The 11,949-nt window shown below is 58.7% G+C and overlaps 3 protein-coding genes across 4 annotated transcripts; all 3 read left to right on the top strand.

Annotated features, from left to right (window-relative positions):
- The first annotated feature begins 496 nt into the window (after positions 1-496).
- LCAT (lecithin-cholesterol acyltransferase) lies at positions 497-3,745 on the top strand. The gene is made up of 6 exons (XM_032424130.1): positions 497-667; positions 1,362-1,518; positions 1,598-1,713; positions 1,804-1,899; positions 1,981-2,205; positions 3,152-3,745. Exons 1-6 carry the CDS (start codon positions 514-516, stop codon positions 3,724-3,726), a joined length of 1,323 nt encoding a protein of 440 aa, XP_032280021.1. The 5' UTR covers positions 497-513; the 3' UTR covers positions 3,727-3,745.
- A 1,076-nt stretch (positions 3,746-4,821) lies between these two features.
- Positions 4,822-7,935, top strand: PSMB10 (proteasome 20S subunit beta 10). 2 transcript variants are annotated; one of them, XM_032424133.1, is made up of 8 exons: positions 4,835-5,484; positions 5,730-5,817; positions 5,905-6,002; positions 6,114-6,254; positions 6,540-6,655; positions 6,766-6,824; positions 7,494-7,645; positions 7,772-7,935. In XM_032424133.1, exons 1-8 carry the CDS (start codon positions 5,429-5,431, stop codon positions 7,881-7,883), a joined length of 822 nt encoding a protein of 273 aa, XP_032280024.1. In that variant the 5' UTR covers positions 4,835-5,428; the 3' UTR covers positions 7,884-7,935. The 2 variants fall into 2 exon arrangements, with proteins under 2 accessions (XP_032280025.1, XP_032280024.1); XM_032424134.1 differs by lacking the exon at positions 7,494-7,645 and having other exon boundaries at positions 4,822-5,484; positions 7,772-7,864.
- A 174-nt stretch (positions 7,936-8,109) lies between these two features.
- On the top strand, positions 8,110-11,944 carry CTRL (chymotrypsin like). The gene is made up of 7 exons (XM_032424135.1): positions 8,110-10,038; positions 10,634-10,737; positions 10,829-10,908; positions 11,026-11,107; positions 11,278-11,458; positions 11,545-11,678; positions 11,767-11,944. Exons 1-7 carry the CDS (start codon positions 9,975-9,977, stop codon positions 11,926-11,928), a joined length of 807 nt encoding a protein of 268 aa, XP_032280026.1. The 5' UTR covers positions 8,110-9,974; the 3' UTR covers positions 11,929-11,944.
- Positions 11,945-11,949: the final 5 nt, after the last annotated feature.

The raw sequence follows: 11,949 nt of genomic DNA, 5'->3' as shown, positions 1-11,949 counted from the left end.
TCCAGCACCCCAGGAGGCCTGTCCTGGCGGGAGAAGACTTGGGAGGGGGAGGGGGGCTCATGGGAGATTTGAAGGCAGCCTGCCCAGGAACGCTATTTATTGCATATTTATTGTTTGGATGTCACCATCAGAGAGGAGGGGAAGGGCGACAAGGGAGGGGGGTCTGGCCCAGCCCTCCTGCAGGAAGACCTGGCTCAGGCTCCTGTGGGCAGGGACCCCCACCAAGCCAAGCCGAATGGAACTGGCCAGCTGGGGCCTGACTTTTTTCAATAAAACATTGTGTACTTCTGGGCCTCCTGCTGCCCCGGCTCTGTTTCCCCTGGCACCAAGGGAAGAAGGCGGAACTGAAACCAGGCCCAGAGCTGGCTCCGAGGCTATGCCCCTTTCCGGCAACCTCTGGCCACCCCCATTGGCCAGGCTGTCCCTCCCACTGGCCTTAGGGCCCCTCCCACCACCACTCCAGATAAGGCCAGCCCAGGACTGCTTCAGTGGGCAATAGGCACTAGGGCTGGAATGGGGCCGCCGGGCTCCCCATGGCCTTGGGGGCTGCTGCTGCTCGGGCTGCTGCTCCCCCCTGCCTCCCCCTTCTGGCTTTTCAATGTGCTCTTCCCCCCGCACACCACGCCCAAGGCTGAGCTCAGTAACCACACACGGCCCGTCATCCTCGGTAAGCCCCCGCCAGGCCCCTGATGCACCAGGCCAGACCTCGGGGAGCCTGGGCCCCAGCCCCCTGGTAGCAGACCCTGCCAAGGCCCTTCTGCCCCTGCATTCGCCCTGATACCTGCCTCTCTGTTTGAGGGTCCAAAGGCTTCTCCTGCAGAGAAATGAACCCCTTCCCCCACCACACTTCCTGTGTCTCTGAGCTGTCTACCCTAGGCGGGTGGAGTTGGGGGCGGGTGTGCCTGAGGGCTTGGCCAGGGCATTACAAGCTGTGGTCAGCTGCAGCCACTCAGCCCCCATCCCAGCAAGGACAAGATGCCCAGCCCAGGAAAACAGAAGAGGCCCATCAAGGCCTGCCTCCTCCTCCTAGGCCCAGCCCCCACTCCCCCATAGCTGTTTGTTCTCACCTTGGACTTCGGCATGAATGGAGAGCCAGGCCAGGTGTTTGCCTTTTGCGGACAGGGGTCAGTGGCCTTGGCCCCTGCACCTTCCCTGCCTGAGGGGAACCTGGGCCCTGGGCTGCTGGGGGGATGGGGTGGGATCCTGTTTATGTAAAGGATCAAGTCCTTAGTTCCTGGAGGTTGAGGGTGTGGGAGATGGAGGGGCGGAGCTGATCACAAAGCGAGAGGTCGGGGAACAGGCATGGGGGGCGGGGCGAGGGAGGAATCCAAGGAATTCAGAATGAAGGCTAGCGCCCACAGTGCCTGGCTGCCTGGGGAATCAGCTGGAAGCCAAGCTGGATAAACCAGATGTGGTGAACTGGATGTGCTACCGCAAGACAGAGGACTTCTTCACCATCTGGCTGGATCTCAATATGTTCCTACCCCTTGGAGTGGACTGCTGGATTGATAACACAAGGTACATGCCATCCCCTCTGCCCCGGCCCCCACGCTCGGCCCCTTGGCTGCTGGCCTGCTGAATGTCCCACTGCCCCCAGGGTCGTCTACAACCGCAGCTCTGGGCGCGTGTCCAATGCCCCTGGTGTACAGATCCGTGTCCCCGGCTTTGGGAAGACCTACTCTGTTGAGTACCTGGACAACAACAAGCTGGCAGGTGTGTTTATTGGGGAAAGGGCGGGCTGCAGCCGTGGCCGGCCCACAGGAGCTGTGGCCAGAGCCTCCAGTGCTGCTGCCTTCCCCACAGGTTACATGCACACACTGGTGCAGAACCTGGTCAACAACGGGTATGTGCGGGACGAGACGGTGCGGGCCGCCCCCTACGACTGGCGGCTGGAGCCCAGTGAGTGTCTCTGCAGATAGTGGGCTTGGGGCAGGTGGGCCGTGACCCCCCACTGCCCTGACCCCATCCACCCTGCTGTAGGCCAGCAGGAGGAATACTACCGGAAGCTCGCCGGGCTGGTGGAGGAGATGCATGCTGCCTACGGGAAGCCTGTCTTCCTCATTGGTCACAGCCTCGGTTGCCTACACTTGCTCTATTTCTTGCTGCGCCAGCCCCAGGCCTGGAAGGACCGCTTCGTCGATGGATTCATCTCTCTTGGGGCTCCCTGGGGGGGCTCCATCAAGCCCATGCTGGTCTTGGCCTCAGGTGAGAGGGCCTCAGACCACCTGTGTCGTTGAGGGGCCTGGGGTGGAGGGGGATGAAACTGACCATGGGCCTGCCCTCACTCCTGCTTCTGCTCACAAGGCCAGGCTGACCGTGCTATTTACCACCCCTGAGGCCTGGCTCCTGTCACTGGCCCCTTGAGAGCAGTGAGCCCGGCCTGGCCTGGTAGCTCCTGCCAGAAGTCTGTTTCGGTGGTGTTTCGGTGGCAAAAGGAAATAAACAGAGAGGAAGTGAACCTCGGCAATCTGACGCATGGACCTACGTCTGTTCCTTGTGGTCTCAGGGCCTGCCCACTCAGCTTTCAGCGGCCTTCTGCTTCCAGGAGCCCGTTTTCCAGGGATCTGCCTACTGAGGACAGATCTGCCAGAGCCAGGGCCACACCCTAGAAGCCCCTCTGCTCTTCCTGAGAAGTGGCACAGCTACTAACTATATGAGTACTAACTGTATGCTGGGCACAGCCAGACTCGACCTTCCCCCGGTAGCTCACGATCTGCTAAGGGAAAGACTCCATCAGACTCCGTCAATAAGGGCCAAACACAGACACAGTCTAATTTTATCCTTCCCAAGAACATAGCTCTGACCCCTGCATAGCCCCAGGCCACAGGGCCCAACAGACACTTGGCTGAGGGAGAACCACCAGCACCATCCTCCCATCTACACACATACACACCCATCTTCAGGAAACCAACTTCTCCCTCCTTTTGAGGCTCTACAGCTCTGCCCCACAGACGTGCCACCAGGGCCTCTCGTTCAGTAAGCACACATTGAACACCTATTGAATGCCAGGCCTGCTCCGAGTTTGTGGCTTGGAGTCAGCGTTGGAATTGGCCAGGGACAAGATTGAGCATCTGGCTGAGCTTGGGCTGGGAGGCAAGGTGTGGGCCAGAGGTGGCCAGGCTCCCTGACCCACCTGGCTTTGTGTTCACAGGTGACAACCAGGGCATCCCGATCATGTCCAGCATCAAGCTGAGAGAGGAACAGCGTATATCAACGACCTCCCCCTGGATGTTTCCCTCCAGCGAGGCATGGCCTGAGGACCACGTGTTCATTTCCACGCCCGGCATCAACTACACAGGCCGTGACTTCCAGCGCTTCTTCGCAGATGTGCACTTTGAGGAAGGCTGGTACATGTGGCTCCAGTCACGTGACCTACTGGCAGGCCTCCCAGCACCCGGCGTGGAAGTATACTGTCTGTATGGCGTGGGCCTGCCCACACCCCGCACCTACATCTTTGACCACGGCTTCCCCTACACAGACCCCGTGGGGGTGCTCTACGAGGACGGTGATGACACTGTGGCCACACGCAGCACGGAGCTCTGTGCCCACTGGCAGAGCCGCCAGCCACAGCCTGTGCACCTGCTGCCTCTGCACGGGACAGAGCACCTCAACATGGTCTTCAGCAACCAGACTCTGGAGCACATCAATGCCATCCTGCTGGGTACCTACCGACGTAGCACCCCTGAACCCCCAACTGCCAGCCCAGGGCCTCTGCCCCCCGAATAAAGACCTTCTTTTGCTCTCTAAGCTTTGACCTGTGTCCTGTGGGTTGAGGAGGAGGCACTAGTGTCCACCCACCAGGCTTCGCTGAGTAGCAGCCATAGGCCTGGTACTTTGTGGAAGGTCAGGGCAAGATGGACTTTGGTGAAGCCTGGGATTGAATATGGAACCCTGAGATGTAGAGCTTCCCACTCTCCTGGTTGAGCTGTTTATGCAGGCTGCCTCTGCTCTGGGGATGGGGGACTGGAGGTAGCTGCACACACAGCTGTGGGATGGGGGCACTTGGAGCCAAGGGTGCAGGGCAGGGAAGAGGTGAGCTGTCCCCTGCCCGCTCCCCAAAGGGCAGATGGATCCCACCACTAGACAGGGCCTTTTTTTTTTTTAAGGTTTATTTATGGGGGGGCGGGGCAAAGGAGAGGGAGAGTATCTCAAGCAGATTCCCCGCTGAGCACAGAGCCCACCACAGGGCTGGACCCCACAAACCATGAGATCATGACCTGAGCCAAAATCACGAGTCAAGACGCTCAACCGACTGAGCCACCCAGGTGCCCCCCTAGACAGGGCCTTTTGAGTGCTAAGTGGGTGACAGAAGCACAAGAGTTTAAAATCTGGGGGAGAGACAGCCACGAATCATATCATTTCTCTAATGAAGATTTAATTAATGGAGCTAAGTGGTCTGAGAGAAAAGTTTAGGGAGCACCAAGGGGCTGAGTCTTGTGGGTCAGGGAAGGCTTCCCAGAGGAGGTGGTGCCTATTCTGAGATCAGACGGGATGAGAAGGGTAACGGCTGCTGTAAAGACTTGGGTTTGAGCCTAAGAGCAATATGCAGTTACTGAAGGGGTTAACCAGGGTAAGAGCGTAACCAGATTTGCAATCTAGAAAGAGTCCCTTCTCTGCAAGGTAAAGGGTAGCCTGGGGTGGGGGCTGAGGGGCAGGAAGCTTGGGGAAGCCAGGGAGGGTAGTGCAGTATCCAGGGGAGAGAGGATGCTAGCTGAGACTAAAGCGGTGGTTAGGAGAATGATGTGGACAGATAAAGGGTCATTTGGGAGGAAAACTAAGGCTTGGCCATAGGCAGAGGCAAGCATGCCTCCAGGCCACTAGATGGACAGCCCCACAGCATCCCTCTTGAGAGAGGGAAGACAGCACCTGAGACAGGGAAGCAGGAAGGATCGGTCACCATGGTGGAGGACTGAGCTTTGGTGTTTCAGGTTTCAGGGAGAAGGCAAAGGCAACAAAAGAGCTGAAAGAAAGAGTGTGCCAAAGGACAAAAGGCAGCCATGCTTGATGTTGTTGGGAGGCAAGTAACAGAAACCTGGCCAGTGTGACAGTCTTAGGGCTGAGGGACTTGAGGTTAGAGTTGGGATACTGATAGGAAAAGCTAGGGGCTCAGGCTGGAAGGGGGAGGAGCTGCTGAACAATGGCCAGACGGAGGCATTTGTCCCTCTGTTCAGAGGACTAGGGAGCAGGATGGAAAGCCAGGCAAGGACATCTCCCCTTTGCCAAGCTGCCCAGGACCAGAGGTGAAGGTGAAAGTGAAAGAGAAGCTGCAGAAGGGGGCCAGCCACGCTCTGAGGAAAGGTGAAACCGAAAGCCAGACGCGTCAGAAGGGCTAGGGGGTTGCCTGACAGAGCACCCGACTTTGGCCCTTCTTGCTCCGCTCTGGTCGAACGTAGACCTCCAACCCCTGGACCACCCTGCCCACCTTCAGATGCTGAAGCCAGCGTTAGAGCCCCGAAGGGGCTTCTCCTTCGAGAACTGCCAGAGGTGATGGGGGCGGGGGGGTTGGTCGGGAGCGGTGCTGCCTATGTTCTCCACGAGGGCTTCTGGGAGTGGAAGCCCCAGGGCCTTTATTCCTGGTGGGGGCGGAGGGGCGGCAGCGTGTGCTGGGCGACTTGGGTTCCTAGGCTCCCACCCCTAGAGGTGAGGGAGGCTAGGACAGAGCTGGAGGATGTGACGAATGGGGTCCCAGAAGAGGAACCTCAACCTGGGCCACTCCACTCCGTTTCCAGAAATGCATCCTTAGAACGAGTCCTCCCAGGGCTCCGGATCCCTCAGGCACACAGAACCGGTACCACCATCGCGGGCCTTGTGTTCCAAGTGAGCAGGGACTTGGGACTGGAGGGTTTAGAGGGACTGCTGGGGAATCGGACAGGCACTGAGAAAGCGGCCCCTCTCCCTCCCCAGGACGGGGTCATCCTGGGCGCGGATACGCGGGCCACTAGCGATTCGGTTGTGATGGACAAGAACTGCGAGAAGATCCACTTCATCGCCCCCAAAATCTAGTGAGAAATCCCCAACCCCTTTGCCCCACTCAAGAACGGACCCTCGTTCCCATTCCCGGTCCCCGCAGGCCCTAGCCCCGCCCACACCGACCCCCCCCCCTTCGTTCTCAGCTGCTGTGGGGCTGGAGTAGCCGCGGACGCCGAAATGACCACGCGGCTGGCGGCGTCCAACATGGAGCTACACGCCCTGTCCACGGGCCGGGAGATTCGCGTGGCTACGGTCACGCGCGTTCTGCGCCAGACGCTCTTCCGGTGCTGGGGCGGGGCTAAGATGACTCTGAGGAGGGGCCGCTGTAGGGAGGGCGGGACTGAGAGGATGTGGGACAGGAGGAAGGACAGGAGGAAGGGCGGGGCTGCGAGAGCCCTGGAGACCGGAAAAGGCCGACCTAAGAGGAGCTGGGCAACAGGAAGGAGCAATGTTAGTACCGGGGCGCCAGACCACAGGAACGGGCGGGGCTCGGGTCCGAGGGCGGTGTCACGGAGGGGCGGGACCTGAAGCCCAGGGCTTGGGGCTGACCACGCCCATTCCGTGAAAAGGTACCGGGGCCACGTGGGCGCGTCGCTGATAGTGGGCGGAGTAGACTTGACTGGACCGCAGCTCTACAGCGTGCACCCCCACGGCTCCTACAGCCGTCTGCCCTTCACAGCCCTGGGTGAGCGCTTCCGCCCCTTCCCCACGAATCCCGGCCCTGCGACCGTGGCCTCACGTTCGTCCCGCGGCCGGGTGGCCACGACTGACCTCAGATGCCCCTCCTATTTGCAGGTTCCGGCCAGGACGCCGCCCTGGCGGTACTGGAGGATCGGTTCCAGCCGAACATGAGGGTAAGCAACAGCTGTCCCTCACTACGCGTTCATTGATGGGTAGGGCACGCGGGAGCTCTGGTAACACAAAGGTGAGGTATCATGGCCTAGTCTAGAGGTTAGGGAGGGCTTCTTGGAGGTGACGACTGAGTGGAGACTGAGGGGCCAGTGGAGTCAGAGTGAAGAAGCGCTGTTCCAGCAGATGACCGTCAGTGCCAAAGTTTGGACTGCCTGGAGAAGTCAAAGGTCAGGACCCTTTGAAGCTGAGGGAGGAGGTAATGGGCAAGTGGGGTCTGGAGTCTGGATTTTGTTTAGGGTGGGATGAAAGTGGATGACATGTGTTGCTTCAGAGGTGCCTAAGGCCCAAAAGGGAAAAAGCAGTGAGCCAGTAGATTGGGGAGCAAGACCACATTGGTTGGGTGGACAGCACTGGAAGCAGAACCACAAGTTTAAGTGACTCAAGAGAAGTTTGTGAAGATGGGGCACTGGGAACACAGCATCTCTGGAGAGAGGGAGGCAGAGACCAGGGCAAGGGAGCTTGGGGTCGATGGGGGTATAGGGAAACAGAGGAGTCTGGGTATGAGCAAATGGTAAATAATCTGGGCTTCGAGATGAACAAAACCTCTAGGCTGTAGCCTGAAGATGACACCAGAAGGGTCCATCAAGCCTCACGCACACATATCATCACAGCTGGAGGCCGCGCAGGAGCTGCTAGTGGAAGCTGTCACTGCAGGGATCCTGGGTGACCTGGGCTCTGGGGGCAGTGTGGATGCATGTGTGATAATGCGGAGCGGCGCCAAGCTTCTGAGAACATTAAGCTCACCCACAAAGCCCATAGAGAGGTGGGAGCATGGGAGATGGGGGACTGCTGGGGAGGATGGGGCAGTAGCAGGGGAGATGGGGGCTGCAAGAAGAGGATGGGCCACATGATGGGCCCAAGTTGAGAGGCCGTCCCTCTCCTCTCCCAGGCCTAGCCACTACCACTTTGCCCCTGGGACCACAGCTGTCCTGTCCCAGACAGTGAAGCCACTGACCCTGGAGCTGCTGGAGGAAACCGTGCAGGCCATGGAGGTGGAGTGAAGTCGGATGATGCTTAGGGCTTGCAACAAGGGGGGAATAAACCCAGGAAATACAAAACACCTAAACAGGGCGCCTGGGTGGCCCAGTCAGTTAAGCATCTGCCTTCAGCTCAGGTCATGATCCCAGGGTCCTGGGATCAAGCCCCGCATCAGGCTCTCTTCTCCGCGGGAAACCTGCTTCTCCCTCTCCCACTCCCCCTGCTCTTCCCCTCTCTCGCTGTGTCTGTCTCTGTCCAATAAATAAAATCTTTAAAAAACAAAAAAACCAAAACACCTAAACAGATGGCTGTGTTGTTCCTGGGTGGAAGGGGGACTAGCAGCCATCAGGACTCTGTGGCTAATGTACACCTGCAGGGCCTGGCCTAAGAGGTGCCCTTTACCCATCGCCTTAGGCATCTACTCCTCCAGAACCCCAGCCCTGGCAAGCATTGCAGCTCAAGGTGGAAAGCCCCCTCCTGACTCTCTACACCATAGAGGTCCCCCTACCACTCCAGTGCCTTGCTCTTGCCCTCTAGTCCGCTGGGGACTGTTGTAAAACCCAGAAGGCCCCACACACTGCCCCCACCTAGAGCCTTTACCTGGCTCATCAGTGTCCCATGGCAAAGCCCACACCTCTGTCAAGGAGGCCCCCATGGACCCCACAGTTAGCCCTCAATGCTGATAGAGGAGCTGCTCCCTGACTCCAAGGGCAAGTTCTCACAGAACACTCCTCACCCCTGAAATACCTTTGTGCAACCGCTCACATGACCAGGCACACCCTGAGGTGCTAACACCAAACAGGGCTTCTATTTGCACGTGCTGAGCTGTGAAGGGAGGGGGGGAACGACCTCCCAAGTTTGCTGGGCTGACAGGCGTCACAGGGCTCATGCAGAGAGAGATGACATGACACATTTATCCAGCAAACCTTTGCTGAGCACCCACTGAGGCCAGCCTAGGTGCCATGTGCTGGCAGGAGCATCCTGCCCTCAGAACGGCTGACTCCACTGGAGCTTCGGAACTGTTAAGAGTCTGCCCAACCCCTGGGGAGGGTCTACTCTGAGCTGGACTTCCCTGGACCCCTGATTGTGCTTTTCCCCCCAGTATTTTATTATGAAGATTTTTAAACATAGAAGCTGAAAGAATTGCATTGAACACCTATATACCCACAATCGACTTTACAGTTACTATTGTTATGTTTGCTTGATCACATTTCCATCCCTCTGTTCAACCATTAACACATCTTATTTTTTTTGACTAAAGTTTGGAGTCAGTTGGCACCCCCCACACCTCTAGGAGCCCAGTCAACTTACCCATTGCAGGTTTGCACACAGGGCTGTCTTCTCTTCCTCAGATGGGCTGTGGACACCAAGAGCTTGCCCACGGGAGCCCCAAGGCCTGGAGGCTGTCAGAGATTTGATGGCTGTCACCCTTGCACCCGTAACTTCCATCTCTGCCAGTCACCAAGGGCTCACACCTTACCCTCCTGTGTGCCAGGCCTCTCCCAGGTGTCATCTCATCAATAAGAGTGTGGGCTTCAGAACCAGATGAAGGTTTGGGTCCAAACGCACTATGTGCTGTGGGAGAGTCACCATCTCTTTGGGCAAACTGACTCCTGTTCCAAGTTGGTGAGAAATCACTGAGATGCTGTTAGATTTGTGACCTGCCAGAACCCCTGTCCTGGCCGCATGGCCCTGGCCCTCCACAGCACAGCTGGACATTCCCTCTACCCATCAGGAACACCCCTGGGTGCTGAGCAGGCCTCTCTGTCTGGTGCCCCTGACAGCCTTGAGAAACTTCCCTGATCCCAGCCACCAGGTAGTCCACAGACCTAACTTAACCGTTTAAGTCCTTGCTACTCAGCACTCAACACCTGGGATGTGAGGTGGTTCAGGGAGCCAATCAGAGACCAGGCTCTGGGGGGTGGAGATGAGAGCCCCACACCTGGGCTCTATCTGATAAAGTCTAGGCCTGGGTCCAGGACCTTGGCCTAGAGACCCTCCTCCTGACCAGAGCATGGGAGGGGGCTGAGCCCACACAGCTGGCTTGGCCTCAGGCCTGGGACTTTTGCCCAAGGACGAGGAGAACCATAAAAGCAGGTTCAGCTCTCAACCTCATGCCTGCCACAATGCTGCTGCTCAGTCTGACCCTTAGCTTGGTCCTCCTCGGCTCCTCCTGGGGTGAGTGGGCCTGGACTAGCCCTGATGACCAGCCCTAAAGCAACCCGGCTCCTAAAACCAGCCCAGGCTTCCTGCCCAGGGGCTCGGGGAAGGAGTTGGACTGGCTGGAAGGGAACCAGGTGAACAGAGTGGGTAAAGGAAAAAGGATGTGCCAGGGTTGGGGGAGGGTGGAGGCAAGAGGTGGGCAGGGACTGGTCTCACAAATGGGACAGGAGATCAGGCCAGAGCTAGGAGCCAGGGAGGGTTTAGGAAGCTGAGAAGTGAAGGTTGGACGTGTAGTTTAGGGAGAAGCCTCTGGCTGTTGAGGCTGGAGCGGGTGGCGAAGCCAGGGAGGAGACTATTCCAGGGGTCAGGGAAAAAAATGGCCTGAGTTGGAGGGTGGGGGTGAAGTTGGGGAACAATGGGAAGTAAGGGTGGAGAGAGATGTTAGAGAACGGACAGAATTTGGGGACATAGGTAACCAAGATACCTAGAGATTCTCAGGGTGAGAAGGGGTAGTGACGAGCCCTCTCAATTTGGACCCAGCAGGAGGTGGGGAGAGGTGGGTGGGGGTGTGGGGGTGTGGGAAGTAGGTCCTCACCATCCCAATGGCCAGGCTGCGGCGTTCCTGCCATCAAGCCGGTACTGAGCTTCAGCCAGAGGATTGTCAACGGAGAGAATGCAGTGTCGGGCTCCTGGCCCTGGCAGGTGTCCCTGCAGGTACGTGCACCCCAGGGGTGGGGCAGGGTACCAGGTGCTTCATGCCTAGGTGCAGCCTGAGCCCACCCCTACTTCTGACCCCTGACCCCAGGACAGAAGCGGCTTCCACTTCTGCGGGGGTTCCCTCATCAGCCAGTCTTGGGTGGTCACGGCTGCCCACTGCAATGTCAGGTGAGTACTCCCACTCTACCTGCCCCCGAGCCCACCTCTGCCCACCTCCTTCCCCTGGATGCCCCTCTCTTGTCACTCTGCCCTCCCTGCGGCTGCCCAACCCCACTCTCACTGCAGCCCTGGCCGCCACGTTGTTGTCCTGGGCGAGTACGACCGATCATCCAATGCTGAGCCTTTGCAGGTCCTGTCCATCTCAAAGGTGAGTATCTAGGCTACAGACATGGAAAGGAAGAGTGGACGGGGCCGGGGGCGGGGGGCTCTGGGGATGAGGAATTCAGGGCATGCCCTAGGCTAGCCCCCTCAGCAACCATCAACCCTGGGGGGCCTATGCCCACCACCATCCTACCTGGCCCCTTCCTGGTTCCACAGGCCATCACGCACCCTTTCTGGAACCCCACCACCCTAAACAATGACCTGACACTACTAAAGCTTGCCTCCCCTGCCCGGTACACAAAACGCGTCTCACCAGTCTGCCTGGCTTCCCCAGATGAGGCGCTGCCTGCGGGCCTCAAGTGCGCCACCACTGGCTGGGGACGCCTCAGCGGCGTGGGTAGGATCTCGGGCCAAAGATCTGGGTGAGAGGGCCAGGGTGGGAAGCAGTCATCCAGGGCCCAACCATCCCCTTCTGGCCCCTAGGCAATATGACCCCAGCGCGCTTACAGCAGGTGGCTCTGCCCCTGGTCACCGTGAATCAGTGCAGGCAGTACTGGGGCTCACGCATCACCGACTCCATGATCTGTGCGGGCGGCGCAGGGGCCTCCTCGTGCCAGGTGAGCATCAGCCCCCTGTCCTGTCCTCTGCACCGCCCTGTGGCACCCCCTCATCCCCACGCTGACTACTCTCCTCTCCCTCCCTCAGGGAGACTCCGGAGGCCCTCTTGTCTGCCGGAAAGGGAACACATGGGTGCTTATTGGCATCGTCTCGTGGGGTACCAGCAACTGCAACGTGCGCCAGCCTGCCATATACACTCGGGTTAGTAAGTTCAGCACCTGGATCAACCAGGTCACAGCCTACAACTAAGCCTACCATAGGCCCTCTCCC

The sequence above is a fragment of the Phoca vitulina genome, unplaced genomic scaffold (genome assembly GCF_004348235.1).
Source record: "Phoca vitulina isolate PV1807 unplaced genomic scaffold, GSC_HSeal_1.0 scaffold30, whole genome shotgun sequence".
Classification (NCBI taxonomy): domain Eukaryota; kingdom Metazoa; phylum Chordata; class Mammalia; order Carnivora; family Phocidae; genus Phoca; species Phoca vitulina.
The sequence above is the reverse complement of the archived record's forward strand: the minus strand, read 5'-3'. Positions and strand labels throughout refer to the sequence as shown.

What these genes read in the sequence shown, in the direction of transcription:
- CTRL (XM_032424135.1), top strand. Translation starts at nt 9,975, where the DNA reads ATGCCTGCCACAATGCTGCTGCTCAGTCTGACCCTTAGCTTGGTCCTC. An exon ending in CCTGGCAGGTGTCCCTGCAG is followed by an intron (nt 10,738 to 10,828) that starts GTACGTGCACCC and finishes CCCTGACCCCAG; the next exon opens with GACAGAAGCGGCTTCCACTT. An exon ending in GGGACGCCTCAGCGGCGTGG is followed by an intron (nt 11,459 to 11,544) that starts GTAGGATCTCGG and finishes TCTGGCCCCTAG; the next exon opens with GCAATATGACCCCAGCGCGC.
- LCAT (XM_032424130.1), top strand. Translation starts at nt 514, where the DNA reads ATGGGGCCGCCGGGCTCCCCATGGCCTTGGGGGCTGCTGCTGCTCGGG. An exon ending in TGCTGGATTGATAACACAAG is followed by an intron (nt 1,519 to 1,597) that starts GTACATGCCATC and finishes CACTGCCCCCAG; the next exon opens with GGTCGTCTACAACCGCAGCT. An exon ending in CGACTGGCGGCTGGAGCCCA is followed by an intron (nt 1,900 to 1,980) that starts GTGAGTGTCTCT and finishes ACCCTGCTGTAG; the next exon opens with GCCAGCAGGAGGAATACTAC.
- PSMB10 (XM_032424133.1), top strand. Translation starts at nt 5,429, where the DNA reads ATGCTGAAGCCAGCGTTAGAGCCCCGAAGGGGCTTCTCCTTCGAGAAC. An exon ending in TCCTTCGAGAACTGCCAGAG is followed by an intron (nt 5,485 to 5,729) that starts GTGATGGGGGCG and finishes CTCCGTTTCCAG; the next exon opens with AAATGCATCCTTAGAACGAG. An exon ending in CCCACAAAGCCCATAGAGAG is followed by an intron (nt 7,646 to 7,771) that starts GTGGGAGCATGG and finishes CTCCTCTCCCAG; the next exon opens with GCCTAGCCACTACCACTTTG.